Below are 24,283 nucleotides of genomic sequence, written 5' to 3'. Positions count from 1 at the left end.
TGCAGAGTCCCCACCAATAAAAAAAACTAAAAAAGAAAAAAAGAGAGAGAGAAAGAGGAAAAAAAAAACATAAAATGAAAGAGAAGGCCCAGCCCAAATGGGCCCCAAGGTAATATTTATGAAGTATACAAACAAAAACAGACAAACAAAAGCCGACAAAAGTAGATGACAAGAGAAAAATAAATAAATAAATAAATAAATAAATAAAAGAACCTCTTCAAAATGAACCCCACATATAAGATTTGTATGCTACCAGGACAAAAACAAACACACAGAAACAGTGACAGAAGAAAAAGCTGGGAGAGTGGTTATAAATTCTCAGTGTGGGCAAGGAAGGTTATTTTGATTCTTCCTGGATGTATCTTATATCTTTGTTAAAGGGCTCAACTTCCCTGAGATAAAGGGGGTTTAAAACTGGTTTACCTATAGGGGTAGCATTGATTGGGGAAAGTGGATTACCTTGAAACTTATCTCTATATGAATATTAAAAAATAAAATAAAATAAAAAAATAGAAAAGCAAAAGAAAAACACAGGTTATGTATCAAAAAATTTCAGGTTAAAAGGTTATTATGGAATTTGATGTACTGAACATCTCATTGTGATGGTAAATAGGTTAAAAAGTTAAATATAAAAAAAATGAAAAGAACCAGAATAGTGTGAATGAATTAAAAATAAAAGTTGTATCTATGAAGTAGTGGTGGTTGTCCTCTTGTCTTTTTTTGGGGGGGGGGCTGGCTTTATGGGGGAGGGGCCTGCTGTGTGGATTTTCAGGCAGTGTTGCTAGCATTAAGTCCTGCTGCCCCGATCAAGTGGCTGGACTCTGAGGAAACCGGTTTTTCAGGCTTTTGTTCTCTGGAGGGCTGTTTGTTTGTTTGTTTGTTTGTTTTCTCTCACCTTGGCAGCTTTTGCTGGGTTTTGGAGGTTTAGAGGAAAGCAAACTGCACCCAGACCTCCCTCTCAGAGAGAAGCCTCAGTTTCTTCCCCTCTGGGTGCTCCAGAGCACATAAATTTCCCCTCTGCCACTGGCAGAGCACATTCCCAGTCATGGTCTCTGTGGTTAGAGGAACTCCAGCTTGTACCCAAAAGCACAAGAAATACTAGCCGCAGCTGTCTGGGCATGTCCAGACCACCAAGGAGATCCCAAGCAGAGATAGTGCCCTGAGATTTTCCTGCTGGCCCCAGCTTGGAGTGCTCAGACTCTCCAGGTCCTAGAGAGCAACAGCTGGCTGGTGCCTGCACCACCTCTCTCAGGGAAGAGTGTAGGGCTCAATAGCGACTCAGAATCTGGTCAAGCAGCATGCACGCATGCAGAGTGCAAAAGGCTGTGGTTCTGCCATCTGGTGAGGCTCCCTCACCCTCTGGTGCTGCCACCACCCAGATGCTCTCAGGAGCACCTGAGGCTCAGGGACTAAGACCTGGCTTCATCACTGCACTTTCTGTTGCTCAGAGCCAGCGGTGGCTGTCCTGGGTTGGCAGGCTTAAGCCCCTGTCCCTAACCACCCAATTCCCCCAATTTCCCCCTACGATCCTTTGCTCTTTTTGAGTGCTTTCAACCAGACTCCAAGTTAATGCTGGTCCCAAATCACAAGGCACTCTCATATTGAGGTATTACTTTCCAATGGGTCACTTCTGGTGGCTCCCTTTTGTTTGTCTTCCAATATCAGTCTGATGTTCCCACTCCGCTTTACCTGCCCACTGGCATCTTCTGCCCCCGTAGAGATCCAGACGTGTATAATTCTAATCTCAGGCTAATTTCATGAGTGATCAGAGTTCTTTGGTAGGTAATCAGCTCACTTTAGGGGACAGGTTGAAATGGTGCCTCCTCCATACTTCTCCGCCATCTTGTCTCCCTAGATACTACATATCTCTTAAGTCTCTTAGAGTCCCCAGTGTATTGCTTGATTTTGAAGTTGTACACCCCAATGATTCTTCCTTGATTTCCACCTTGAAGGTTTAACTGCTCACTTTTATCCCTAAACATTTTTTTTCCCCTCTTAGGGCTAACTGGAGCGTGAGATATGGTCTATTAGCAAGCCATCTATTCCTCTACCTTAAACAAACTGTTCATTTTCATAAAACAAATAGATGATTGGGGAAAATGCCACTTTGGTAACAAAATAAACCTGTGAATGTGACAAAGATAAAGTAATCATATCAAATTTCTGTGATTATCATCCCTGGAATGTGGTTTGTGATGTTCTGCATATATGAGACATTCACCTTCTGTGGATGAGGCTCAGTCCTCCCTATCTCCTCCTCTGTTTCCCCTTCTAGTGCTCCCTCCAGAGAAGGACCAAAAAGTCCAGCTTCCAGACACAGATGCTTAAAGATTCAATCCAGGCAGAAAGATGGTTATTATCTCAAATAAAAAATTTGTATTTCTGAAACCTTCCTGACTGTATAACTCACATCTCAGTGGCTCACGACATACTTTAAATACCTCTGGACATTTCCCCACCACTTTCTTCACAGCTTCTGTGCAACTGTCTGGTCCCAGACACAGAGCAGAAGCTCAGACTGTAGACAAAAGCAAAAGACTTAAAAAGTCCTCATATATATATATATATATATATATATATATATATATATCCTGAGCTTTCTTTAAGACCATTCTGTAGATCCAAATTTCCTTCAATTTTAAATTTTGGCTGACCAAATATTAATTTTTTTTAAAGGAAGAGGTTAGACAGCTTTCCCTGTATATTCCCCAACATTTAGAATGTTGTCCAGAGTTATCTATGAGTTACCTATTGGCTATTCCAATTTGACTGTTCTTCAAGTGAGAGGATACTAAGCAGAAATTGCTAACATTCCTAATTTTCAGCTATCTCCCTTATGTCATTTGACTAAAATATTGGCAGTATGGGTGGAGCAATATGTATTACCCAGACTCCTTGATTATTGCTATTAAACAATATTGGTATTATTTACTATTATAGTATAATTTCTGCTAAATAACCTTCCTTACTCCCACTATCATTAATTCATTGGACATTAATTAGCACATTGGACACTAATAGCACATTAATTAGCAGAGGAGATACTCTGCTAAAAGATACAAGGGAAGGTAGGTAATAGTCACTAGTTAAGTACTGAGAAACTCACCTGATGGTCAGGGAAACAGAAAATGCCTCTTTGTGCCTGGAAGTGTTGTAAATATGTGAATGCATATCAACTTGATAAGTCCTTATGACAATTCTATAAGGTATTCCCATTTTGCAGATGGAGAAACAGACACAGGAAGGTGGAAAAAACTTGTCCAAAGTCTTATTGTTAAGAAATTACAGAGGCAGGAGTCACCTGGGTGGCTCAGTCCATTAAGCATGGGACTCTTCACTCTTGACTTCGGGGTTGTGGGATTGAGCCCTACTTGGGGCACTATGCTCAACAGGGAGTCTGCTCAAGATTCTCTCTCTCCATCTCCCTCTGCCCTCTCCCTGTCTTTCTCTAAAATAAATAAATAAAATCTTAAAAAATAAGTTACAGAGCCAGGATGTGACTCTAGGCACTCACTCTAGAGCCCATGCCTTTTTACCATACTTAGGTAGCAATGTGGAATATGGCTAGAAGGAAAAGTGACTAGATGATGAAGGGCTACTTTTAAAAGATATTTCTGCTGTTGAATTAATTGCAATGGATAACCATTTGGTGGAAGATGATGAGAATAAAGTCAAAGGTAAATGACTCTCAAGTTTTTAGACTGAGACTAGGTTGATGGTGGTGGTAAAAACTGAGATTCCATATATGAGATATGGGTGCCTAGGTGTCTTAGTTGGTTAAGCAACTGCCTTCAGCTCAGGCCAAGATCCTGGAGTCTTAGTATTGAGTCCAGCATCAGACCCTCCGCTCAGTGGGGAGTCTGCTTCTCCCTCTGACCCTTTCCCCTCATACTCTCTCTCTTTCATTCTCTCTCTTAAATAAATAAAATAAAATCTTTTAAATGAAGGAGAGAAAAAAAGAAAAAAGAAAGCTCAATGTTGAGATGTGGAGAGGTTTGTGAGCACACTGTGTAGGAAAAACTTGCTTGATGCCTACAAGATGACCTTCCAGGCTAAGGCTAAAGATTATGGCCATCAACAATAATAACGGTAGTGATGATAAAATAGCTAATTATATTGAGAACATTTTATATGACAAAACTGTTTTGAGTGTATTTCCAGGTGCTAATTCAAAGAATCCTCCTATTAACCCAATTAAATCAGTACTATCACCACCACCCTGCCCCTAGCAGGTGAAAAGTCTGCGGTTTATAGGGAATAAATATCTTGTCAAAGTCACTCTGCTTCCTCAGCCCTGCTGTTTTATAAGCCATAGAAATTAAAGAAGACCAGATAGGAGATGGCTTTTGTAAGTTGGTCTGGCTAAAATTGATGAGATCTAGTGAAAGGATATGTGGCTGGAAAGAACCAAAATCACTCCACTCTTTCCTACAAATGTTTCTGGCAGCAACCAAGCAAACTCTTCTGGCTCCATGGTGCCCCCCATCACACCCTCTTTTTCCAGCCTTGAAATCAGAAAAACGCTGCCCTCTCTGGCACCTCATACTTCGTAGTTAATTACACTTCAAATATCTCTTACACACAATGTCTCCAATTTTCTTTCATTCTTTCTCATTCTTGTCCTGTTCCTGTACTTGGGAAAACACACTTCCTCATTTTCCTTTTCTGTCATTCATCAAAAACCTTCAGATACATGTTTGAACACCTATCATGTGCCAGGTACTGTTCTAACCCCTTAAATACATCAGTAGAAAAAAATAGCAAAGATGAAAATTTCTGCCTGCAAAGAGCTTTGAGTCTAATGGAAACTGGATTTTTCTGTGTCTGATTTCTGTGCTTATTCCTTAATATGCTTCTTACTCGGGGTACCTAGGTGGCTCAGTTTGTTAAGCATATGCCTTCCACTCAGGTCATGATCGCAGGGTCCTGGGATGGAGCCCCGCATTCGGCTCCCTGCTCATCAGGAAGCCTGCTTCTCCCTCTCCTCTCACCCTGCTTGTGCACTCTCTCTGTCAAATAAGTAAATAAAAATAAATATTTTTTTTAAAAAGTATGCTTTTTCCTCCATCAACACTGACCTAACCCTCCAAAAGGCTTCATAGAAGGCTTGGGACTCTGCAGAAACAGTTTGAATTATTTTAATTCTAGATGGAGAAGTTGAGGCTTACATAAAAAGACCTTGGCAAAGATTATAGGATATAACCCCTGGGCATCTAACTCTCAGGTCAGTGCTCTCTGCTATACTTGCTGACTCTATGTCTGGTTGATTCAGATCCCAAACTGATAACAATGTACCTTACATAACCTCTGACATATAGTCATTATGCAATAAATATTTGGTAAATGATGGATGTAAATGCGATTTGTTCTATCCATACACTTGGATGAAAGAAAAGAAAATTCATGTGTTTTGAGATAAAATTTGGGCTATTTTATTTTTTATTTTATTTTTCCAAATGTTTATTTAAATTATAGTTAGTTAACATACAGTGTAATACTGGCTCAGGAGCAGAATTCAGTGGTTCATCAATTATATACAATGTCCAATGCTCATCATAACAAGTGCCCTCCTTAATAACCATCTAGCCCATCTGCCACCCACCTCCCTCCTTCAACCCTCAGTTTGTTCTCTATTATAAAGATCCTCTTATGGTTTGTTTCCCTCTCTCTTTTTTCCCCTCCCATAGGTTCAGCTGTTTTGTTTCTTAAATTCCACATATGAGTGAAGTCATGGTATTTGTCTTTCAATGACTAACTTATTTCTCTTAGCATAACACACTCTAGCTAAATTGGAACTATTTTAATGTGTCAACATTCTCCAAATTCTTCAGTAGTGGCACAGAAGTTTAACTCATCATCTTAATAGGATATTCTTTGTATGTTATTGCCATCAAATTAGGACTGGTTTCCTCAATTCCTAACATTCAAAAAAAAAGGAATTATTTTGAGGTTTATTTTTTGCTTTTTTGTGCAACTATATTATAATTTTGTATTTTTGCTCATAGTGTGTTTGTTGTATTTTAACTGCATTAGATATTAAATGGTTATTATGAAGGACCTATAAAATGAATATTTTATGGGTAAATGTATTTGACATCAAAAACAATTAACTGATTTATAGACTACCTTTTGAAACACAATCAGGTCTTAAATGAAGAAACTAATTGTAATTGATTTGGAGACACTTAGAATAATCCAAAATCTGACCAACTAAGTTGTAAGCAAGCTGTGGATTTATCTTCCTTGCCCTATATTTTCCTCTTTAGTGAGATTAAACTGTAGATAGATCAAAGGAAATCTGGTTAAAGAAGTGCTGGTAGGTGCTTCTGGTAGGAATGGTTATGATGGTTTATGTAGGGCAGCATAATGAGGCCACCAAGTCTCCCTTTTTATAGAAAGACAAATGAACAGTGAAATAGAAGACTGCTCATATTAACCCCATCTAGCTTGTGTGTTTAAGAGAGATAGACAGGAAAATCTTCCTTAGAGAGATTTAGTGCTAATGTGTTTAGAAGCTCATTAGGGTAAATATCCATAGAGGATCTTTTGTAGGTAGGGATGGTTGGAGTGGTTGGAAGAAGCAGATTCTCATGTATATAGGATTTGTGGGGGGCAGCTAATATTTTTGGGGATAAGCCAGGGCCATCTTGATGAGTAGAATATACAAATTAGAATGTTGTCCAAACACTGACTTCTCAATATTTAGTAAGTGCTGAAAAATGATGTTCATTGAATGCAAACAGGTATAACCAAGGGTAAATGACATACTGTATACATATGGTGGATTAATCTTATTCTAACATTGTGTGTCCTTTGTCTTTTTTCCAGATATGGATCAACTCATAAACAACTTGGAAATCCAACTTAATTCAGAAGGTGGCTCAATGAATGTCTTCAAACAGGTCAGTTATCAGGAAAATTAGATACTAATATTGAACTATAATAGTGCTGAGTGCCTGGTAAATCATTGTAGAGCTAAAGCTCATTTTTTATTTCTAACAACATGTTAGGAACTGAAAAGGAGCGAAGGAAGGAAGGTTTCTAGGAAGTACCTGAAAGTACCAGAATAGATCCAGCCTAAAAGAAGTATATCCTCTGGGGTCAAGTCTATAGAGGCAAGTTAGACACTTGGTAGACAATAGCAATCATTTACCTAACACTGTTCCACATTTAAGGCACTCTGAAGATTAAATACATTGTCTTCTTTAATCTTCATTATATCTCTGTTGGATACTGTATTAGGGTTCTCCAAAGAAACAGAACCAGCGGAATGTGTATGTCTCAATCTCTCCCTCTCTCTCTCTCCCCCTCCTATGTATCTAGCTGTCTATCATCATCTATCATCTATCTATCTATCTATCTATCTATCTATCTATCTATACTATATATCTATAGGTATAAATAACAATATATGTATCACATATATATTTATATATAAAATAAAATATATATCTATCTACCTAGCTATTGAGAGAGAGAGAGAGAGAGAGATTCTAAGGAATTGGCTCACATGACTGTAGAATTCTAATGAATATAAAATTTAATAGGGGGTAGGCTGGCAGATTGGAGAGCCAGGGAAGAGTTGCAGTTTCAAGGGCAGTTGGGTAAAATAGTTCTTTCCTGCTTGAAGGAACTCAGCCTTTGTCTATTAAGGCCTCCAAGTGATGGAATGAGGCCAACCCACATTATGCAGGGTAATCTGCTTTACTCAAAGTCCAGTGACTTAAATGTTAATTTCTCCCAAAAACATCTTCACAGAAACATTTAGAATAATGTTTGACCAAATATCTGAGCACTGTGAGTCTCCCAAATTGACACAAAATTTATCATCACAGATAGGTATTATTAATATTCCCATCCTGCAGATAAGAATATTGTAACTTTGGGCACACCCCAGAACAAGGATTTCTTTTTTTAAACAGGCAAGCAGTCTGTGTTAGATGTAGAAGTCTGATTTTGCTCAGGTTTAAGTTTTAAAGTCATTCCATGAGTAAAATGCAAATACCCTTGAAAATACTTTAAACTGTCTATAAAGTTGAGTATGAACTTTTGTGCATCTAGTAACTATCTGTTTCTCTCTTTAAAAAAGATTTTATTTATTTGAGAGAGAGAGAGAGAGAGCACAAAGAGTGGGAGGGGCAGAGGGAGAGGGAAAAGCATACTCCCCACTGAGCCTGATCCCAGGACACTGGAATCATGTCCTGAGCCCAACCAGATACTGAACCAACTAAGCCACCCAGGCGCCCCTTGTTTCTTTATTTAAGTCACCAGATTAAGCATCTGGCTTACATTTAAGAGTCATATTTTACCAAAAATAGTTTTTAACCATTAAATGTTTTGCCTTTGGTGTACAATTGAATTTAAGTTTCATGCACATAGGGGGGATTTTCCTTTGTATTGTTAATACCAAACCCAACTTAGTATTTTATTTACCTTACTTGTAGCTGTTGCCATTTAAGGACTATTCATACATTAACACTTGCTAATTGTTGTAAAACATCTGCTGGTTTCTGGTATAAGTCATAATTAATACTAAAAAGCAGCTGAGTATAAGTGTTAGACAAAAGCCTACTGGACATGTAATAAAAAAATACTCAGTGAAATGTTGTCAAGCACACAAAGCTACCTTATTTTGAAATCTTGGTACACCTAAGTACAATTCTGAAATTATTATTATTTTTTTAATTTAATTTTATTTTTTTCAGTGTTCCAAGATTCATTGTTTATGCACCACACCGAGTACTCCATGCAATATGTGCCCTCCTTAATACCCACCACCAGGCTCACCCAACCCCTTACCCCCCTCCCCTCCAAAACCCTCAGTTTGTTTCTCAGAGTCCACAGTCTCCCATGGTTCATCTCCCCCTCCAATTTCCCCCAACTCACTTCCCCTCTCCAACTCCCAATGTCCATGCATTGTTTAAGTATACTAAGTTTCCAAAGTTTGAAGACACTTTGAAATTGGTTCAATGTGTAGAAAATTCTGGATAATAGATAATCTAAGGACTTTTTTGTTTCTTGACTTCTCCAAGCTATCTTGTTTTTAGTAAAGCTAGGTTTAGTAAAGTAAGTTTGTGCTTACATGGCCACAGAACACTGGCCATGTCCCAGGCAACAAAGGCTCAGAACTTGTGTTCTATAAAAATACAACGTTGGCAACATTCTCGTGGGCAGAAACCTACTGGTTTTGCTCATTATATGATTTGCTTATGTCATGAGATGGGATTAGTGTGGCTGTCTAGTTCAGTACACACATTCTGCTCAACGGTCTTTGAATTCCTATATCACCATATGCAATATAATGAATACACTTGGTTGTCAGTGCTTTTTGTTCTTAGTTTTTGATTATTTCATAGAAATAGGATTTCTTGAACATGTACGATCAATTTTAGGACTCATACTGTATCATACATGTCTCCCCCCTCCAGCTTAATATTGTTAACACTTTACACATATTGTCACATAATTGCAGGTATTTACATGCTCTTTCTCTACCCTTTCCAACTCCCTGTGTCTCTCTCTCTCTCATTTTTTTTACCTTTGAAAGTAATTTGCATTGAGAAACGTCACCCATAAGTAATTCAACATGCATCACCTACAAATGACTCTCTCATGCATAATTACATCAACCATATTATACCCAAGTAATTAACAGTATTTTATAATATTATTTAATTGGGTAATATATTTCTAAAACATTCTCAGTGACACCTTTTCCCACAACATTCGTTCTGCCTGGAATATCCTTCAATAAGCCTGTCTAATTTACCAAATCCCAGCTTTTCTTAGGGCCCAAATTTTAATTCCATATGTTTCATAAAATTTCCACTGATAACTATTCTTACTAATCTTTAGTGCACTTGAATCCCTGGAATGCTTGATTATCTGTACCAGTTACTTGTATGGCTCTGCTTATTACTTGTTCTCTAGTCATCAACTACTTTGTGTAAATACCTCTTGTTTTTACAATGATATTTTTTGTCTCTGAAACTTCAGTTATTATGTGCTATGCACACAGTTTTTGACATATTCTTATTATGAATATTATATACTTACTTTTAGATTAGTGCAGTTAAAAATAAATAAATACATATATTCTGGGTTTGATGTGGGGTATTGGTTTCCTAGGGTTGCTGCAAGAAAGTACCATCAATTGGGTGGCTGAAAACAAGACAAGTGTATTATTTCATGGTTCTAGAGTCCAGAAGTCCAAAATTATATCATTGCCATGATCCTTTCCAAGGTTCTAGGGGAGAATCTGTTTCTTGCCTCTTCCACCTTCTGGTGCTTCTGGTGGATGAGGGTGTTCCTTGGTTTGTAGACTCAGCACTCCAGTATTTACCTACATCTTCACGTCACTTTCTCCTCTGTGTCTCTGTGTGTCTCTGCTCTGTGTACCTGTTTAAGGACATTTGTCATTAAATTTAGGGCCCACCCAAATAACCCAGATTATCTCCTCAAGATCCTTAATTTAATTATATCTTCAAAGACTGTTTCCAAATAAAGTAATATTCATAGGTTCTGGGGATAAGGATGTGGACATATATTGTGGGGGAACATCATCCAGCCCAGTACTATGTGTTATACATATATTTCTAACACACAGTAAATAACACAGCACCCCAAAACAATCTTAGATGCTTTGAGAAAGAAAAAGTGCTTTGCTATATTATAGTTTAAATTTTTCATAAATTCATGCTAGGTAATTTTTCCATATTTTCATGCTAGGTACTAATCAAATACCTAATGAGTCAATATATGCACATACATACATACATGTATGCATACAATGCACATATATACATTTCTAATATTATTTTGCCTGGATGCAGCTGCCACTATGCTTGATGCTATCTCCCAAGCCTGTACGATTGCCTAATTCATTAGTTTGTACAAACTGAAGAATTCATTTATCTCATAGTGCTACATTTCCAGATGCTATTAAGATGGTGGTGATGTAAAATTTGAAATCCCTCTAGGTTTAGTTTAGCTCTACTTTTAATAATACTCAACTCCAATCACCTCTCCTTTCTCTGAATACATAAACACCTGATGTCCTCATTGGAGATGGATTGGAGATTCAGAAAGTAAAACTGACTTTTTGACTTAAACAATGAATGTGCACATATGTGTCTTGATGTACATACTCATCCACCCAGGCATGAAAATGATTAGTTTAAACCTAGAGCAAAGCTAGAAGGGACCTATGTACAGAAGCAGCTTTCCTTTTTCTGTTTAGGAGACTAGGTTTTATCTTAACTACCATAAAAATACTCTTTCCTCTCTTTTACACCTGTTGTGCTGTCTGGAGTATTTTGTTCTTTCATTTTATTTCTAGTCTTTCCTTCCCACTTTCAAGCTCTAAATCAGAGATGTTTTATTTTATTTTTTTTATGTTTAAATGTGTGAATTTATGACAGCAAATTACATTTTCAGAAAACTCTTTCAAAATAGAAAAGAAAGTAGCATACATCTACTCTGCATTTTTACACCCAGTATTATTTTTACCCAAGTGTCCATTGACCAGTGGATGAATAAAGAAGAAGTAGTACACATAAATACAATTAAATATTACTCAACCATAGAAAAAATGGAAGCTTACCATTTACAATGACATGGGTGGAGCTAGAAAAGTATGCTAAACAAAATAAGTCAGTCAGAGAAAGACAAATACCATATGATTTCACTCATATGTGGAATTTAAGAAACAAAAAAAATGATCAGAGGGGGAAAAAAAAGAGAGAGGCATGGGGTGCCTGAGTGGCTCAGTGAGTTAAGCCTCTGCTTTTGTCTCAGGTCATGGTCTCAGAGTCCTGTTATAGAGTCCCACATTGGGCTCTCTGCTCAGCTGTGAGCCTGCTTCCCCCTCTCTCTCTGTCTCTCTGCCTAATTGTGATCTCTCTCTCTCTCTGTCAGATAAGTAAATAAAATCTTAAAAAGAGAGAGAGAGAAAAACCAAGAGACAGACTGTTAATTACAGAGAACAAACTGATGGTAACCAGAGGGTAGGTGTGTGGGGGATGGGTTAAATAGGTGATGGGGATTAAGGAATGCAGTTGTTGTGAGTGCACTGGGTGTTGTATGGAAGTGTTGAATCACTAACTCCTACACCTGAAACCAATATCATACTGTATGCTAACTGGATTTAAATAAAAACTTGGAAAAATTTAAAATAAAAAAAAGAGTTATTTTAGACCGTTGATTCCCATGACCCTTGACTTCCCAAGGCATTCTACCTATCTTCAACAAATGCTCAAGAGCTTATATATTTTGAATTGGCCACTTTTTTCCCCCTGGATTTCTTTCTAGAATTGAGGATCCCAGGTACCTTTATCAACCATCTTCAATGATATATCAATAAATAACTTTTTTGTCAACTCAAATTGACTTAAAATCTGATTAGGATTCTGGACATTTGAGAAGGACTGTGGAAATAAAAAAAAAAATTCTTCTTTGAACCACCCCCAGACATGTTTGTGTTTTTTTCCATACCCAACCTTCTTCATAGACTCAGAAATTTGAGGAAGCTGCAGCCTGAAGTTCTAAAATACCAAATGGGTAAAGTAGCTATTCTCTTTCTTTGAAAAGTGATAGTGACTAACTACAGAACATTTAAAAACTGAAGCCATCACACAATGTTGAAGAAGAAAATAGATTATTTAAAGAGAAAAATCTGATGGCACAGCTTTAAATTAATCCTTAGATGAACTATTAAAACTGTGATAATTATATTCAATATGAGGAAGAGGAAGCCATTTTTAGTCATCTCAGTAAGAATTTTTAAAAATCACCAAAACCCTAGGGCTAAAAACTCATTTACTCCTTACATTATGTCTCTTCAGAATCCTTAAGTATAGTATGTCATGAATAAGGAGAAGGCAAAGCAGGTGGTGTTTGGGTTTTCTTGTTTAACAATAGGTATAATTATATTCAAAATATGAAATAAATTAGAATGTATATTAGAATTACTACTAAAATTATTTGACCATATGGAAAGAGAATTCTCAGTGCACACAAAAATTATTCACAATCATAATGTGTAGATATGAAGTGCTTGTCCTATTATGTCTTCATGCTACAAAGTGAGAAACAGTAAATTCAACCTTCAGAGCTGCTTTTGAGCATAGTTTTTCTTGAGGAAGCTTCCTTGCATAATATAGCATTCACAAATCAGAAAATCCTTCCACAGACTGGATTCACATAGGTATAACAGGTACACTTGAAAGTGATACATACAGAAAGAAATATGTGATGATATATTGTGAAGAACTTACTGTTAAAACAGGAAAAAAAAAACAGGGGTTCCTGGGTTGTTCAATTGGTTAAGTGTATGACTCTTGATGTTGGCTCAGATCATGATCTCAAGATCATGGAATTAAGCCTCATGTTGGGCTTTGTGTTCAGTGTGGAATCTGCTTGTCCCTCTCCCTCTGCTCCTCCCCTGCTCACACACTCTCTCAAACAAACAAAATCTTAAAACAAAATAATAAAACCAGAAAACCCGAACAACTCACCTTCCAACATTACTTTCAAATTCTTATAATGATGGCAGAAGAGGAGAATTATTGAAGCCCTATTATGGAAAAGGTTTTGTTAAGAACTGATAGACCACAGGGCAGTCTACACAAGTCTACACAAGCACAACTCATGATAGGTACTGAAACAAGGTCTTACAATGTCTTATCTCATCAAGGCAATAAGAATGGCATAAATGAAAGTAACCTAAGTGAGAATGAAAGATGGCAGAGGAATAGGGGACCCTATTTCAACAGGTTCCCTAAACTGAGTTGGATATCTAAAAGACCACTCTGAAAACCTACAAAATCAGCCTGAGATGTAAGAAGATATATCTGGATCCCTACAAACAGAACACCTCTGGTGGTTGGTTTTGAGGTATGAAATGGGGAGCCATGATTCTGAGAGAAGATATCAGAAGATAAATGGAAGGGGGAGGGAGCCTCTGAGATCCTTTACTGCTAGGGTGCAAAATACACCCATGCAGTGGACTGGGCACAGACTCATAGACCAGTAGTGGTGGGGAAAGGACTTTAGGGCAGCTCCCTAGACCAAAACCTGGAGCTATGGAGGCATGTGTGTGAGTGGGGGGGTGTAGTGGCTGGCAGTTTTAAAAGCACAAACTGAAGAGACAAGCCTGGACCTGGAAGTGAGGGCTGGGAGTGCTTCTGTGCGGTGCACAACCCAGGGCTCTGCAGATTATAGCAGCACAGAAAAAAAAAAACAGAGACAATGTGGCCTGGAGAGCTCACTAGAGAACAGCCTGTGATCTCTCTGTTCTGAGGCAGAAGTTTTGAAACAGTCACTTCTGCTCTAACTCTTGAAAGAGATGAAGAAAGCCCCCAGAGAACAGAAGTCCCCCCAAAATGGTTTTCATTAAGCCCATCCTTCCCCCACAGAGGACAAGGCAACTCTGCTCAAAAAGGGTTGCCTGAGTAACAGTGCTGCAGATCCCTCCCCCAGAAGAAAAGCTGGAAAAACAAGAGGGCAACAACCCTAAGGTCCCTCTAAAAAAGGTGCATCTCGCTTGGGTTTTGATCAATAATTGAGACTCTGTACATTCTTTCAACCACCCCTCAACAGAATGATTAAGAGGAGGAACCCCCAACACAGGAAAAATTCAGAGACTGTGACCTCTGCCACAGAACTAATGGATATGGATATAAGCAAGACATCGGAAATATACTTCAGGGTAACAGTTATGCAGACAATAGCTAGGTTGGAGAGAACTATTAATGGCAGAACTTAAAAATACTATCAATGAGATACAATATAATCTAGATACTCTAACAGCTGGGTAAAGGAGGCAGAAGAACAAATTAGTGATCTAGAAACAAAATGATAGAAAATGAGGAACAGGAGGAGGCCTGGGACAAACAGCTTAGAATCCATTAAGACAGACTTAGAGAAATAAATGACACCATGAAATGTTCCAATGTCAGAATTATTGGGAACCCTGAAGGGATGGAGAGAGAGAGAGGACTGGAAGGTATATTTGAGCAAATTTTAACTGATGAACTCCCTAATCAGGGAATGAAACAAACATTCCTATCTTAGAGACACAGCAGACCCCTCTCAAGATCAAGGAGAACAGACAAATGCCCTGGCATGAAATAGTAAAACATGCGAATCATAGAACAAAGAAGACCAACTTAAGGGCAGTTACAGGAAAGATATTCCTTACATACAGAGAGAGGAACATCTGAATAACTTCAGACCTGTCCACAGAGACTTGGCAAGCTGGAAAGGGCTGGCAAGACATATTCAGGGCACTAAGTGAGAAGAACATGGAGCCAAGAACACTATATCCACCAAGGCTGTCATCCAGAACAGATAGAGAGATAAAGAGCTTCCAGGACAGGCAGAGACTGAAAGAATATGTGACTACTAAGTCAGCACTACAAGAAATATTAAGGGAGGTCCTATAAAAGGAGAAAGATCCCACGAGTGATATAGAACAGAAATTAATAGGCACAATCTATAGAGACAAAGACCTCACAGGCAACATAATGACACTAAAATCATATTTTTCAATAATCACTCTCAACATGAATGACCTAAATGCGCCCATAAAATGGCACAGGGTAGCAGACTGGATAAAAAGGCAATACTCATCCATATGCTATCTACAAGAGACTCATTTTGAACTAAAAGATACATCCAGAATGAAAGCAAAGCAATGGAGCACCATCATTCATCCCAACAGACTACAAAAGAAAGCTGGGGTAGCAATTCTCATATCAGGCAAATTCAATTTTAAGCTAAAGACTAGTCAGAGATACAGAGGACACTGTTATTATTATTCAACTGTCTATCCACCAAGAAGATCTAACAATTGTAAATATCTATGTCTGCAACATGGGAGCAGCCAACTACATAAGTCAACTGTTAACCAAATAAAGACATATTAATAAGAATAAATCAATAGTAGGAGGCCTCAATACTCCACTCTCAGCAATAGACAGATCATCTAAGCATAAAATCAACAAAGAAACAAGAGCTTTAGGGGCACCTGGGTGGCTCATTGGGTTACTCCTCTGCCTTCAGCTCAGGTCATGATCTCAGGGTCCTGGGATTGAGCCTGCATTGGGCTCTCTGCTCAGCGGGGAGCCTGCTTCCCCCTCTCTCTCTGCCTGCCTCTCTGCCTACTTGTGATCTCTCCCTCTGTCAAATAAATAAATAAAGTCTTTAAAAAAAAGAAATAAGAAACAGGAGCTTTAGTTTTTAAGGATGGCATGTATTGCATGGAGCACTAGGTGGGGTGCATAAAAAATGAATCTTGGAACACTGAAAAAATTAAATTAAATTAAAAAAATAAATGACACATTGGACCAGATGGACCTCATAGATATATACAGAACATTCCACCCTAAAACAACAGAATATTCATTCTTCTTGAGCGCACTTGGAACTTCCTCCAGAGTAGACCACATACTGGGTAACAAATCAGTTCTTAACCAATACCAAAAGATTGAGAGTATCCCGCTGCATATACTCAGACCACATTGCTTTGAAACTGGAACTCAATCACAAGAAGTTTGAAAGAAATTCAAACACTTGGATGTCAAAGACCATCCTGCTCAAGAATGTTTAGATCAACCAGGAAATTAAAGAACTTAAACAATTCATGGAAACCAATGAGAATGAAAACACATCAGTCCAAAACCCATGGGATATGACAAAGGCTGTCTTAAGGGGGAAATACAAAGTCATCCAAGCCTCACTCAAAAAAATAGAAAAATCTCCATTACACAAATTAAATTTATACCATAAATAACTGGAAAAAGAGCAATAAATAAAGTCTGAGCCACACATGAGAAGAGAAATAATTAAGATTAGAGCAGAGATCAATGAATTCGAAAGCAGAACTACAGTAGAGCAGACCAAAAAAATAGAAGCTGGTTCTTTGAAAAATTAATAAGATAGGTGCACCTGGGTTGCTCAGTGGGTTAAAGCCTCTGCCTTCGGCTCAGGTCATGATCCCAGGGTCCTGGGATCAAGCCTCGCATCCGGCATTCTGCTCAGCGGGGAGCCTGCTTACCCCTCCTTCTCTCTGCCTGCCTCTCTGCCTACTTGTGATCTCTATCTGTCAAATAAATAAATAAAATCTTTTAAAAATAAAAAAAAGAATTAATAAGATTGATAAACCACTGGCATGACTTATCCACAAGACAAAAGAAAGAACCCAAATTAATAAAATTATGAATAAAAAGGTAGATATCATGCCTAACACCAAGGAAATGAAAACAGTCATCAGAAATTATTATCAACAACTATATGCCCGTAAATTAATCAACCTGGAAGAAATTGATGCCTTCCTGGAAACCTATAAAGTACCAAGACTGAATCAGGAAGAAATTGACAAGCTGAATAGACCAATAACCAGTAACAACATTGAAGCAGTGATCAAAAACCTCTGAAAAAACAGGAGACCAGGACTTCATGGATTCCCTAGAAAATTCTACCAAACATTCAGAAAAGAAATTTTATCTATTTTCTTGAAGCTGTTTCAAAAAGAGGAAACAGAAGGAAAACTTCCAAACTTTTTCTGTGAGGCCAGCTTTACCTTGATCCCCAAACCAGGCAAAGACCCTATCAAAAAGGAGAATTTCAGACCAATATCCCTGATGAATATGGATGCCAAAATTCTCAACAGGATCCTAGCTAATAGGATCCAACTGTACATTAAAAGGATTATCCACCACAACCAGCTGGGATTTATCCCTGAGATGCAAGGGTGGTTCAATATTCACAAATCAATGTGATAGAACACATTCATAAGAGGAGATAGAAGAACCACATAGACCTCTCAGTTGATGCTGAAAAAGCATGTGACAAACTACAGAATCCTTTCCTGATTAAAAATCTTCAAAGTATAGGGATAAAGGGAACATTCCTTAATTTCATAAAATCCATCTATGAAAAACCCAGAGTAAATATCATTCTCAATGGGAAAAAGTTGAGACCATTTCCCTTAAGGTCAGGAACAGGACAAGGATGACCGCAATTGCCACTATTGTTCATCATAGTAGTAGAAGTAGTAGAAGTCCTAGCAACAGCAATCAGAAAACAAAAAGAAATAAAAGGTATTCAAATTGGCAGTGAAGAAGTCAAAATCTCTCTCTTCACAGATGACACAAGACTTTATGTGTAAAACCCAAAAGATTGCAGTCTCAAATTAGTGGAACTCAATTCAGTAATGTGACAGGATACAAAATAATTCACAGAAATCAGTTGGTTTTCTACACACTAACAATATAACTGTAGAAAAAGAAATGAGAGAATAAATTCCATTTACAATAGCGCCAAAACCCATAAGATACCTTGGAATAAATCTAACCAAAGAGGTAAAGGATCTGTACTTGAGGAACTACAGAACACTAATGAAAGAAATTGAAAAAGACACAAAAAGATGGAAAAACATTCCATGCTCATGGATTGGAAGCATAAATATTGTTAAAATTTCTATGCTGCCAAGAGCAATCTATACTTTCAACACCATCCCAATTAAAATACCAATGACATTTTTCAATGTGCTGGAATAAACAAACCTAAAATTTGTATGGAACCAGAAAAGACCCCGAATCGCCAAGAAAATGTTGAAAAAGAAAAACAAAGCTGGGGACATCACATTGCCTGATTTCAAGCTATATTACAAAGCTGTGATCACAAAATGGCATGATATTGGCATAAAAACAGATACATAGATCAATGAAACAGAATAGAGAGCCCACATATGGATACTCAACTCTATGGTCAAATAATCTTTGACAAAGCAGGAAAAAATATCCAGTAGGAAAAAGACAATTTCTTCAATAAATGGTGCCAGGAAAATTTGACAGCTATGTATAGAAGAATGAAAATCCACCATTCTCTTACACCTTACACAAAGATAAACTCGAAATGGATGAAAGATCTCAACGTGAGGCAGGAATCTATCAAAATCCTAGAGAACATAGGCAGTAAAAATTTCAACATCAGCCACAGCAACTTCTTTCAAGACATGTCTCCAAAGGCAAAGGAAACAAAAGTGAAAATGAACTTCAGGGACTTCATCAAGATGAAAAGTTTCTCCACAAGAAAGGAAACAGTCAACAAAACAAAGAGGCAACCCACTGAATAGAAAAAGATATTCGCAAATGACACTACAGTCAAAGGGTTGATATCCAAGATCTATAAAGAACTTCTCAAACTCAACACCTAAAAAAGAGATAATCATGTCAAAAATGAGCAGAAGACATGAGCAGGTATGTCTCCAAAGATGTACAAATTGCTATCAGACACATGAAAAAATGTTTATCATCATTGGCCATCAGGGAAATTAAAATCAAAACCACATTGAGATACCACCTTACACCAGTTAAAATGGCAAAGATTAATAAGACAGGAAACAAAAAAATGTTGAAAAGGATGTGGAGAAAGGGGAAGCCTCTCACACTGTTGGTGAGAATGCAAGTTGGTGCAGCCACTTTGGAAAACAGCGTGGAGATTCCTCAAAAAAGTAAAAATAGAGCTTCCTTATGACCCTGCAATTGCGCTCCTGTGTATTTCCCCCAAAGATACATATGTAGTGAAAAGAAGGGCCTTATGTACCCCAATGTTCATAGCATCAATGGCCACAACTGACAAACTGTGCAAAGAGCCAAGATGCCCTTAAACAGACGAATGGAAAAAGATGTGGTCCATATATACAATGGAATATTACTCAGCCAACAGAAAGGATGAATACCCAACTTTTGCATCAACATGGATGAGACTGGAGGAAATTATTCTGAGTGAAATAAGTCAAGCAGAGAAAGTCAATTATCGGTTGGGAGAGGGGGGGTGGGGTTATTATGGACATTGGGGAGGGTATGTGCTATGGTGAGTGCAGTAAAGTGGGTAAACCTGGCGATTCACAGACCTGTACCCCTAGGGAAAAAATATATGTTTATAAAAAATAAAATTAAAAAAAAAAGAAAGTCAATTATCATACAGTTTCACTTACTTGTGGAACATAAGGAATAACACGGAGGACATTAGGAGAAGGAAACCAAAAGGGAAGGGGTGGAAATCGGAGGGGGAGAGGAACCATGAGAGACTGTGGCTTTGAGAAACAAACTGAGGGTTTTACAGGGGAGGTGTGGGGGGGATGTGTGAGCCTGGTGGTGAGTATTAAGGAAGGCATGTATTGCATGGAGCACTGGGTGTGGTGCATAAACAATGAATCTTGGAACACTGAAAAAATAAAATTAATTTTTTTTAAAGTGAAAAAAAAGTCTGGTAGAATTTCCCTGGGAAGCCATCTCCTTCCAGACTTGTTTTTTGGGAGATTTTTGATGCTGATTCCATTTCTTTGCTGGTTATGGGTCTGTTCAAATTTCCTATTTCATCTGGTTTTATTTTTTATAATTTAAATATTTCTAGGAATTATCCATTTCTTCCAGGTTGCTCAACTTGTTGGCATATAATTTTTATAATATTCATTTATAATTATTCGTATTTCTGTTGTGTTGGTTGCAATCTCTCTTCTTTCATTCATGATTTTACTTGGGTCCTTTCTCCTTTCTTTATGTAAGTCTGGCTGTGTGTTTATCAATTTTATTATTTTTTTCGAAGAACCAACTTCTTGTTTTACCAATGTGTTCTTTTTTTTTCTTTATTAACCTCAAATATTATTGCCCATTTTGATATTGACAACTTCCAGGCTTTAAATACATAAGGAAAACCTTGGGACTAAAAAGATAAAGGCTTCTTACAAAGTTACACTTATTTTGAGGGGGAACTCAGACCCTAAAAGAAGATTTCTTGGGACTTTTTCCAGTACAATCTTTAAAGCACTGAAACTCTAGTGAATGTAAGTTTATACTAGTTAATAATTTAATAACTTAGATTTTCCAGGTCAGAGAAAAGTTACATTATTATGTCTAGCTGTTGTTAGAAACTTAGGTCCCATGAGTTTTGTTTTATTTGTTTTGTTTTACTTTAAATTCAATTAATTAACATATAATGTATTATTTGTTTCAGGGGTAGTTCTTTGATTCATCAGTCTTATATGATATGCAGTGCTCATTACAACACATACCCTCCCCAATATCCATCACCCAGTTACCCCATCCCCTTACCCCATACCCTCCAACACCTCTCAGTTTGTTTCCTAAGATTATGAGTCTCTTATGGTTTATCTCCCTCTCTAATGTCATCTCGTTTCCTTTTTCCTCTCTTCCTCTGAGATCCTCTGCCTTGTTTCTTAAATTCCACATATCAGTGAGATCATATGATGATTGTCTTTCTCCAATTGACTTACTTCACTTAGCATAATACACTCTACTTCCAGCCATGTAATCACAAATGGCAAGATTTCATGCTTTTTGATGGCTGAGTAATAACAATTATACACACACACACACAAGCACACATACACACACACACACACACCACGTCTTCTTTATCCATTCATCTGCCAATGGACATCTGGGCTCTTTCCATAGTTTGGCTATTGTGGACATGGCTGCTATAAACATTGGGATGCAGGTGCCCCTTTGGATCACTACATCTCTACCTTTGTGATAAATACCCAGTAGTGCAATTGCTGTGTCATAGGGTAGCTCTATTTTCAACTTTCTGATGAGTTTCCATACTGTTTTCCATAGGGCTGCAACAGCTTACAATCCCACCAGCAGTGTAAGAGGGTTTCTCTGCATCCTCAACAACATATGTTGCTTCCCGTTTTATTGATTTTAGCCATTCTGACTCATGTAGAGGTGGTACCTCATTGTGGTTTTGATTTGTATTTCCCTGATGTCAAGTGATGCTAAGCACTTTTTCAAGAGTCTGTTGGCCATTTGTATGTCTTCTTTGTGGAAAACTTTGAGTTTATTTTCATGTATGATATATGAAAGTAGTGCAGTTTCATTCTTTTAAATGAGTCCATCCAATTTTCCCAGCACCATTTATTGAAGAGACTGTCTTTTTTCCATTGGATATTCTTTTCTGCTTTGTCAAAGATTAGTTGACCTTAGAGTTGAGAGTCCATTTCTGGGTTCTCTCTTCTGTTCCATTGAGCTATGCATCTGTTTTTCTGCCAGTACTATATTGTCTTGATGATTACAGTTTTGTAATACATCTTGAAATCCAGAATTTTGATGCCTCCAGCTTTGATTTTTATTTTATTTTATTTTATTTTATTTTATTTTATTTTATTTTATTTTAATTTTATATTTTGGAGAGAGGGCAAAAGCACAAGCAGGGTGAGCAATAGAGGGAGAGGGTGAAGCAGACTCCCCACTGAGCAGGGAGCCCAACATGGGGCTGGATCCCAGGACCCTGAGATCATGACCCTAGCCAATGGCAGACACTTAACCAATTGAGTGTCCCAGGCTCCCCTCAGCTTTAGTTTTCCATTTCAACATTCTTTGGGTTTGGGGTCTTTTCTGGTTCCACATACGTTTTAGAATTGTTTGCTCCAGCTCTGTGAAAAATGCTAGTGTTATTTTGATAGGGATTTCATGGAATGTGTAGATTGCCTTGGGTAGTATAGGAATTTTAAGAATGTTCTTCCACGGGGCGCCTGGGCTGTTCAGTGGGTTAAAGCCTCTGCCTTCAGCTCAGGTCATGATCTCAGGGTCCTGGGATCAAGTCCCATATCAGGCTCTCTGCTCAGAAGGGAACCTGCTTCCCCCTCTCTCTCTGCCTGTTTCTCTGCCTGCTTGTGATCTCTGTCTGTCAAATCAATCAATCAATCAATCAATTAATCTTAAAAAAAATAAGAATGTTTTTCCATTTATTTGTCTTTTCCTCAATTTCCTTTATAAGTGTTCTAAGGTTTTCAGATTACAGATCATTTAGCACTTTGATTAGGTTTCTTCCTATCTATTTTATAAATCTTGGTACAACTGTGAACAGGATCAATTCCTTGATTTCTCTTCCTTCAGCTTCATTTTGGTGCATACACATGCAAGAGACTTCTGTGCATTGATTTTATCCTGCAACGTTGCTGAATTACGGCATCGGTTATAGAAAATTTTTTGGTGGAGTGTTTGGGGTTTTCTACAAAGAGAATTCCCTCGTCTGGAAAGATAGAAAGGTTAACTTCTTCTTTGCCAATTTTGGTGTCCTCTCTCTCTCTCTTTTTTCCTTTTTGCTGTCTGATTGCTGAGGCTATGACTTCCAGGGCTATGTTGAACAATAGTTGTGAGAGTGGACATCCCTCTCATGTTCCTAACCTTACAAGAAAAGCTGTCAGGTTTTCCCCATTGAGGATATTAGCTGTGGGTCTCTTGTATATGGCTTTTGTGATTTTGAGGTATGTTTCTTCTTTTCCTACATCATGGAGGATTTTTTTTTTAATCAAGAAACTATGCTATATTTTGTCTGATCCTTTTTTTTCTTCTATTGACAGGACCATGTGGTTCTTATATTTCTTTATTAATGTGGTTTATCACAATGATTGATTTGTGGATTTTGAACCACCCCTGCAGACCAGGAATAAATCCCACTTGGTCACGGTGAATAATTCCTTTAATGTACTGTTGGATCTGATTAGCTAACATCTTGCTGAAAATTTTTGCTTCCATGTTTGTCAAGGATATTGTTCTATTATTCTCCTTTCAGTGAGATCTTTGGATGGTTTGGTATCAGTCACTTCTTGCCCTTTTGGCTAAAATCAAGTGTGGTTTTGGAATCAAGGCAATGTTGGCCTCATAAAATGAGTTTGGAAGTTTTCATTCTATTTCTACTTTTTGACACAGTTTCAGAAGACTAGGCATTAATTATTCTTTAGTTAATTATTCATTAACTATTCTTTTGGTAGACTTCTTTTTTAAAATTAACATATAATGTATTATTTGCCCCAGGGGTACAGGTCTGTGAATCATCAGGCTTACACATTTCACAGCATTCACCATAAAACATACCTTCTCCAATGACCATAACCCAGCCATCCTCTCCCTACCCCGCAACCTGCCGCAACCATCAGTTTGTTTTGTGAGATTAAGAGTCTGTTACGGTTTGTCTCCCTCCTGATCCCATCTTGTTTCATTCTTTTCCTTCCCTACCTGCAACAACCTCCCATGCTGCCTCTCAATTTCCTCATATCAGAGAGATCATATAATTACCTTTCTCTGGTTGACTTATTTCGCTAACCATAACACCCTCTAGTTCCAACCACATCATTGCAAATGACAAGATTTTGTTTCTGTTGATGGCTGTATAGTACTCTCTCTCTCTCTCTCTCTCTCTGAATATATATATATATATATATATATATATATATATATATATATATATA

The 24,283-nt window shown here is 37.7% G+C and overlaps 1 protein-coding gene across 2 annotated transcripts in view; it reads left to right on the top strand.

The window, feature by feature from the left end:
* Positions 1 to 24,283, top strand: part of KLF8 (Kruppel like factor 8) — a 295,796-nt gene that overhangs the window by 197,193 nt on the left and 74,320 nt on the right. For both annotated transcript variants that reach the window (XM_032848969.1, XM_032848968.1), the window contains exon 2: positions 6,829 to 6,902. In XM_032848969.1, coding sequence (XP_032704860.1) covers positions 6,831 to 6,902 — 72 coding nt within the window. In that variant the 5' untranslated portion in view covers positions 6,829 to 6,830. The remainder of the gene's footprint in view (positions 1 to 6,828; positions 6,903 to 24,283) is intronic.

The sequence above is a fragment of the Lontra canadensis genome, unplaced genomic scaffold (assembly GCF_010015895.1).
Source record: "Lontra canadensis isolate GAN:19392208 unplaced genomic scaffold, GSC_riverotter_1.0 scaffold216, whole genome shotgun sequence".
NCBI classification, from domain to species: Eukaryota; Metazoa; Chordata; class Mammalia; order Carnivora; family Mustelidae; genus Lontra; species Lontra canadensis.
The sequence above is the reverse complement of the archived record's forward strand: the minus strand, read 5'-3'. Positions and strand labels throughout refer to the sequence as shown.